The sequence below is a fragment of the Sander lucioperca genome, chromosome 15 (genome assembly GCF_008315115.2).
Source record: "Sander lucioperca isolate FBNREF2018 chromosome 15, SLUC_FBN_1.2, whole genome shotgun sequence".
Taxonomy (NCBI): domain Eukaryota; kingdom Metazoa; phylum Chordata; class Actinopteri; order Perciformes; family Percidae; genus Sander; species Sander lucioperca.
The window spans coordinates 16993080-17000885 of record NC_050187.1 but is presented as its reverse complement, the minus strand read 5'-3'; the positions used below and the strand labels follow the sequence as shown (position 1 = coordinate 17000885).

At 40.6% G+C, this 7806-nt stretch overlaps 1 protein-coding gene across 3 annotated transcripts in view; it reads left to right on the top strand.

Annotated features, from left to right (window-relative positions):
• Window positions 1-7806, top strand: part of psme4a (proteasome activator subunit 4a) — a 31233-nt gene that overhangs the window by 17435 nt on the left and 5992 nt on the right. For all 3 annotated transcript variants that reach the window (XM_035991947.1, XM_031302938.2, XM_031302928.2), the window contains 22 exons: window positions 1-46; window positions 177-392; window positions 1841-1998; window positions 2148-2243; window positions 2669-2724; window positions 2840-2896; window positions 3050-3105; window positions 3514-3612; window positions 4187-4249; window positions 4353-4448; window positions 4639-4770; window positions 4885-5094; window positions 5532-5668; window positions 5925-5975; window positions 6055-6184; window positions 6302-6383; window positions 6493-6649; window positions 6789-6858; window positions 6958-7083; window positions 7169-7321; window positions 7475-7579; window positions 7687-7778. The exon at window positions 1-46 is cut by the window's left edge and continues 22 nt beyond it. In XM_035991947.1, the coding sequence (XP_035847840.1) occupies window positions 1-46; window positions 177-392; window positions 1841-1998; window positions 2148-2243; window positions 2669-2724; window positions 2840-2896; window positions 3050-3105; window positions 3514-3612; window positions 4187-4249; window positions 4353-4448; window positions 4639-4770; window positions 4885-5094; window positions 5532-5668; window positions 5925-5975; window positions 6055-6184; window positions 6302-6383; window positions 6493-6649; window positions 6789-6858; window positions 6958-7083; window positions 7169-7321; window positions 7475-7579; window positions 7687-7778 (2388 nt within the window). The remainder of the gene's footprint in view (window positions 47-176; window positions 393-1840; window positions 1999-2147; window positions 2244-2668; window positions 2725-2839; window positions 2897-3049; window positions 3106-3513; window positions 3613-4186; window positions 4250-4352; window positions 4449-4638; window positions 4771-4884; window positions 5095-5531; window positions 5669-5924; window positions 5976-6054; window positions 6185-6301; window positions 6384-6492; window positions 6650-6788; window positions 6859-6957; window positions 7084-7168; window positions 7322-7474; window positions 7580-7686; window positions 7779-7806) is intronic.

The following is a 7806-nucleotide window of genomic DNA, read 5'->3' as shown; positions in this document are numbered from 1 at the left end:
AGAGCTTGACAAGGAGTTTTTGTGGAATCTCCAGCTACTGTCTGAGGTGATTTAGACAACTCATGATTTAATAACTCAACCCCTAAATTTCTGTATTTACCAACACCTCCTATCTATAATTCTGTATCTCACTGTATTTTTTCTGTATATTTCCCTATTTGCCATGTGCATCCCAGGTGACCCGGGTGGATGGTGACAAGGTCCTGCCCTATCGTTCTAACCTGGTCCAGATTTTGCAGTTGACGCTCCACCTTAAGTGTAAGCAGGGCTACACTCTAGCTTGCAACCTGCTGCACCACATCCTTCGTTCTTCAGCCCTCATCTACCCCACAGAGTACTGCAGTGTGCCAGGAGGCTTCCACCAACCAACCAGTGACTACTTACCCATCAAGGTACTAATATTGATTGGTTATCAATTATATATAATATATACATATTATTGGAGATGTTCCGATACCAGTATCCGTATCGCCTCCAATACTCGCTGGTGTCGGTATCAGGAAATACTGGAGTTTATGCACCGATCCAGTACCACGTAATAAAGCCCTAAAGAAAATCTATGTTAAAGTACTTTATTATATGTTCTTTTTCCATTATAACTGACTGTCAAACTGGATAAAAAAAGAAAGTTCTGTGGCATTCATTGTTTGTGTTTGTTCATGTTTCACAAAGAGTTTAACCTGAGCCAGACCGACAACAACGATAGAAATCATATCACATCCATACAGGGATAGTAGTATACAGTTGTTAAAACATAATAAAATATATGACACACTGGTATCGGATCAGTACTCGGTATCGGCCGATACGCAAGTTCAGGTATCAGAATTGGTATCGGGAAGCAAAAAATGGTATCGGACCATCTCTACATATTGATGATTTCAGAAGCTTAATCCAATCAGATTTACATTAACTTGTAACCAATAACAGTCTTACTTTGTCCCACATATATGCTAGGTAAATTTGTGTTTAGAAACTTCCATGACCAAACTTGTGTGATGTTTTCATCATACTACTCTTATCATCCCCACAAACCAGTGAGAGATTGGGTTTTAGAAACCGTTTCAGACATTTGTTTTTAAACCAGATAAGCGATACAATTCTGTGGCGCTCGCTGTGACCTGGTTTGAATAATTGTCCGAGCCTCTCTTTAGACAGTCAGTGAAGACAGCCCGCACTTTAATCCAATTATGTTACTTCCTTGATGGAGGCATAGATAGTAGATCACTTTGCTGGATTACTGTACAACAAGAGAGATACAATGTTTCACTTGTGATTTCCACAGTCACCACAGTACTACAGGCCTGGCCTCGGGGGATGTGTTATGTGTTGCGTCAGTCTGAAAGTTGTCCTTAATAAATGCCATATATATATATATTTGTTTTTAATGCAGTGATATACTGTATGCTAACCACGTGTTAAATTGCATACCTTTAGCCACTTAACACACAGAAAATGGTGTCAATAGAGATGCAGTTCTGCAAATCATGATTTGATGTGTGCTGGGGATGTCTGCTTTTTTTCTTTTAACTAGAGAGAAAAAAGAAATCCTGTCTCCAACTGGCAAGTTTGTGTGTTGATATTTAAGTTGCATTGGCAATATTCAGGTCCTATTTGGTATATTTCCACATGTGAACCAGATGAGAAAGTAACAAATTCCATGTGTTTTTTTCCTAATTACACATATATAGTGGATATCTGAGTTGTACCACAATAAAATGCAAATGGGTTCACTTTTATTAGGTGTTGTAAATGTAGCCTGACATTTTTTAACTTTAACTTTTTAAGTAGTTAAGGTATAAAAAGTATAAGCTTTGCTCATTGTCTTTATCCCACGAAGGAATGGGGTCGTCCTGGGGACCTGTGGAATTTGGATATCCGGTGGCATGTGCCCAGTGTTGTGGAGACCTCCTTTGCTTTTTATTTACTGGACCTGATCCTCCAGCCTGAACTTCAGCGCCTTCAGAGATTTGCACAGGGGGAACAGGACATGAGCAGGTATGAAGGAACAGTGTGCACAGGTGTGCTCCCTACAGAAATTACATTTGGATTTCTACTCGCTCGATGTACATTGGATTCAGTCCACTTTTGTTTATTTTGTTTGGCTCTGTAATGCATATGTTAGGTGTTGACTTTGTGTTTTTCAGAGATGACGTCCTACAAAGCCTGACCATTATTCAGCACTGCCTCCTTGGAGCTGGGAGTCTGATGCCTCCACTTAAAGGAGAGCCCATCCCTGAACTGTAAGCAGTTGCATTCACAAAATAAAATCTGTTCTGACCAAGAAATCCAGAGAAAGACACTGTTGGTAAACAAATGTTAGTTAGTCTCCTTTGGGAAAACAGTTAGCAGATGTGTTGGATTCTTCTGGAGGAAGAGACCTAGGAGTGAAGCACATACATCCCCCCATGATTGACAGGCTCATATTCCATAAACATACATAGATCGAAGGTCTACTGGATTTGCACAAAACAAAGAGAAATCTCCATGTATGAGTTACTTATATACTTATAACTGTTTAATTGCTGTATTGTTGCTAACGGCTGTATGATGGACTTAATATTGGACAGATGTTTCAAGGCACATTTTTATTTCACAAAATTTGTTTTCAGACACCATTTCAAATTGTACGTAGTTAACTTGGCTTTGAACCTTCTTTTTCTCCCAGGGTCCATAGTATGGTGAATCTAGATGAGACCACCCTCTACACAGGAGTGGAGTATGGTACGCAAGTCACTTTTTTATTAACTGTTGGATGATGAAGCTGTTGCCCACAGTACATGTAAATCATAGGGTTTGTTGGAGTATAACCTGACACTAATATTATCTTTGCCTGCAGATGACTCCAGAGAGAACTACAGAGATGCTGTCTGTAGAGTGATGAGACAGCTGCTGCGTAAGTGTTCACTCTCTTTTAGGCTTGTGGTCTTTTTCTGTTCTACAGCCACATCCCTAACCAAGTTGTAGTCACATTTAACTTAACAGGCAAGCTCAGAATATACTGTAGGTCTCTGTCCTGCCATGTGATTTCCTTTACCTCTTCTTGCAGATTACATCCTTGAGCACTCTGAAGATGACACCAAGTCTCTTTTCTCCATCATCAAGGTAGGCTGCCAGTAAAATGATAGCATTTATACTCTTATTTGTATGTGTTGAATGATATGCCTACCTCAGGGTTCAGGCTATGGAGATAATTTGCATGTTGCATTCCCCCAACATTTGCTGATATATTTGGCTCATATCTACAAAACTGCTGTATACCACTGTATTACACATCCTTCAAACAAACACACACTGACGTGGTATCTTTTAGAATGCCACATTGGAGCAGTGTGTGTAAGTTATTCTATGCTGCGTGGGACATTGTGTAGGCAAAGGTTATCACTGAATTTATTTGAATCATTTTTGCCGTCTTGAATCACTCACAATCTCAAAACAGACTTTGGCCAGTAGCTGATGTATTGATCCCATCTCCCAACACTAATCACCATTTTTGTCTGTGATACCTTTCAGATTATCAGCGACCTGTTGCACTTCAAAGGTTCTCACAAACATGAGTTTGACTCCCGCTGGAAGAGCTTCAACCTTGTGAAGAAATCAATGGAAAACAGAGTAAGAAATGTTATTGAACTTTTGTTACTTTAATACTACTGTTATCCTAGGAAGGAGTTAAAACAAAAACATGTCCTCTCTCACCAAAGCTTAAATTAGATACATTAGTGATAGGGCTGCACAATAAATGTTTTTTTTTTTATTTTTTTATTTTTTTCTCGTCATCGCGATATCAACTGTCACAATATACACATCGCGAAAGGCTGCGACATATCACGAAAGACACTCCAAGATTTTTTGTGTTAGTTGAAAGAAAATTACAGTTTAAATTGTAACTCATTCTTTTTTTAGTGGTGCCTTTTATATTCAAGTCAATGTTCTATTTGTTCAATAAAAGAATGTTGGAAATGTTTTGTTGTATTTTAGCAGAATACTGAAAGCAGCAGAAAGGCAGCACTGAGTTAATTTTAATCTGTTTATTTATAGCAAGTAATATCGTGATAGCGATATTCAACAACGTTATCGCATATTTTCCTTATATCGTGCAGCCCTAATTAGTCATACTTGTATTACATCCTATATTTAAAACTGACTGGTAATTCAGAGTGTATAATGCCTTGTGTTGAACTTGCAGCTTCACGGCAGAAAGCAGCACATCAGAGCTCTGCTAATAGACAGAGTCATGCTCCAGCATGAGGTAAGTCCTTTATAATAACATTGGGTAATTTCTCTATTATTATTTTTTAACCATTTCTGACTTTGAATCTTGATAATCTAATCTATATCTCTTGTTTTATCAGCTGCGAAAGCTGACAGTGGAAGGATGTCAGTACAGGAGTATTCACCAGGAACTGATGAGGGATCTGTTGAGGCTTTCCACAAGCACCTATAGTCAAGTGAGTTCCACAGGACACTCCACAGCAATGCATTATCCATCATATCAAGGCATTTATTCACTTCCTGGTTTGTTTAGTGTTATCACAGAGTAGTTATTACACATCATAAATCAAAAATACGTTTGACTAGTGTTCTCAATACACCGGAAGTACATAATATGCTAACTGAGACCTTTTTATTACCTTCCAGGTACGCAGCAGAGCTCAAAATGTGTTGTACACTGCATTGGCAACCTACAATTTCTGCTGCAGAGATCTGATCCCCCATGTCCTAGAGTTTCTCAACCCAGACAACAGCAGTGTCACACAGCAACAGTTCAAAGTATGACAGTCCTCTCTGGCACATCTGCTCTACAACATAGAAACTCACAAAGTTCTACATTTGCAAGAATTCAAGTTTCATATTTTCTCAATAACATTCTGTGTATGTCTCCAGGGTGCCTTGTACTGTCTTCTGGGGAATCACAGTGGCGTGTGCCTGGCCAATTTGCACGACTGGGACTGCATAGCCCTGACGTGGCCCGCCATTGTACGCTCTGGCCTCAGCTCAGCCATGTCTCTGGAGAAGCCCTCCATTGTGCGGCTCTTCGATGACCTCGCAGACAAAATCCATCGCCAATATGAGACCATCGGCGTCGACTTCTCTGTAAGAAAAACACTCTGAACACTTTCACAAATGGATCATAGAATCAAAGGCAATTGTGATATCTGCCTACACCTATAAGGGTCACCCCATAGCCTTCTAATTTTTAAGACTGGACACAGTCTCTGAACCTTCTCTCACGTCAAAGGTTGCAAAGCCCCTTATTGAGTTATTAAACAGATCACTTAACAGGGATTCGGCAATTTTACATATACATTTCAGTTTCATTTTCTACATCAAAACTAGTCACTAAATAAAAATGTGTACCCATATTACTCTCTGCTCTGCGTCACTCCAACATAGCTATGCAAGGAAAAGCCAATATTTTATCAGTCTCCCCCACTGTGTCTGCTCTTCAACAAAGTCTAAGTTTAATTTCCCTCCCACAATTGAATAAATTGTGTCTGATGCTATAGGTTTTATCTTTTTCATCCCTTTAGATCCCTGGGGAGTGCTGTGCTGTGGCCAAACAACTTATGATTACTGGAAATCCTGTTCCCAAGGAGCCTGTTCCTTCAGAGGAAGAAGTAGCAGAAGGTTTGAACAGGCAGGAGCTCAAGAACTCTGAGTCTGTTGAGTAAGTTCACATCAGGAACAAGACAAAGAATCATCATCACGCCAAAGACCTTCCCCTAAATTAGGCTCGTCCTCTTTGAGCAACTACTTTGATATAAAATGGCTAATCCCGCAGAATAAAACCCTTAAAAACAATACTGACACCTAACCCGTCTGTTAAGATGATGTGCATACTCTGCATACAGCCTTCATGTGAACAAGAACAGATTTGGTTACATAAAAGTTTCAAATACTAATACTGTTTTACCTTTTTGTAGGAAATACAAACAGCTCATTGGTGATCTGCTGGACTTCCTCAACAGGAACATGTAGGTTAATTTAATATTGATCAAATCCTGTTTATATTTATGTATTAGTCTGTAACACCTGCTTTGTTAAACATTCCAGGCCTTGGAAATTCGAACACATTGCAATTGGCTTCCTGTCATTGCTTCTGAGAGATGACCATGAGCTCCCACCACCTGCTGTTACGTTCTTTGTCAAAAGCCTCAACCATGACTCCCTCTATGTCCGCAAGGTTTGGCATACGCATATTATGAGACATGCAGTAGCAGTGCTGTGATTCTACAGCATATGGTTGCACTCCAGTCTTTCCTGTGTTTCCTTGTTTGAAATGGCTTATTTTCTCCTTTAGGTGGCGATATCGGCTGTTGCAGGGATAATGAAACAAATCAAGAGGCCGCATAAGAAGGTCCCTGTCAGCCCCTCTGAGCTTTGTAAGCATCACAAGTTTTGCTTGTCTACTGTTCTTGTGTATGAACATTTGAGTTTGTGTGTTTCTAATTATAGTTTCTAAAACTTATGACAAAAATCTTTCTTTGGTAGGTGGAGTGAAGGAGCTAAGTGGTGTTGTAGCAGCCGGGGACCGTCTAGACAACCAGTGGCTCCAGTATAACAGCAGCAGCCTGCCACGCACACAGCAGGACTGGGATAGCTGTGTGTTTGTGGAAAAGACCCACTGGGGATACTACTGCTGGCCAAGGTTTTCATTTGTTGTCTTTAATCATTTTTCGTTACTTGACTGTCCTTTGCTGTCTTGATATTTTTATTTGTATTGTTATCTGTCAGACAACATCTTTCACCTTGTTTTTATTTACCATCACCTCATTACTGTTCTCCAGAAAACTGATGATGTATGCACCACTGGAGGAGCAACCCAAACAGAACCTGACCAGAGAGGAAATGACAGAGGTTTGTCATACACACCCCCTAGGAAACCTAACACATTCAGTAATGTGAAGTAATGGTAACTGCATCTAGTAAAATTACATTTCATGCCCTTCCCAACAGCGGGAACAGATCATCTTTGACCATTTCTCAGACCCGGTATTTATCAACCAGTTCATCGAGTTCCTCTCTCTTGAGGACCGTAAGGGCAAGGACAAGTTTAGCCCTCGCAGGTTCTGTTTGTTCAAGGTGAGATTCCCTGAGAGTAGTGTTCAATGCAGAAAGCAACTTAAGTCAATAAAGAAATTAATTTCTTCCCTTCTGCTATCTCCAGGGATTGTTCCGCAATTTCAGCGATGTCTTTCTTCCGCTGCTGCGGCCACACATGGAGCGCCTTGTGGCCGACTCCCATGAGAGCAAGCAGCGCTGTGTTGCGGAGATCATCTCTGGACTGATCAGAGGCTGCAAGCACTGGAGCTACTCAAAGGTACGGAATTGAAACTCTCACTGAGTAAGGTGGCTAGATGTTCCACGTTGGAAAGTCACCTGATTTTGTACACGTGAAAAATAAATAAACATGCTACTACCATAGGTCTTACAACGCAAACAAACCAGTACATACACTTGTGCTCTTTTACAGGTTGAGAGCCTTTGGGAGGTGTTGTGTCCACTGCTCCGTACTGCCCTATCTAACATCACAATAGAAACGTATGCAGACTGGGGCACCTGTATTGCCACAGCCTGTGTAAGTGTTTGCTTGTTTATATCCATCATATCTTTATCCTTCCATTTGTCAAACTTGTGTCACTCATCCTTCCTTCCATACGACTCTGGTGTTTCTGTTTCGTACAGGAGAGTAGAGACCCACGCAAACTCCACTGGCTGTTTGAGATGCTAATGGAGTCTCCAGTCAACGGAGAGGGGGGCTCCTTTGTCGATGCCTGGTGAGTAGAAAGGTTGCTGCCTGAAGCA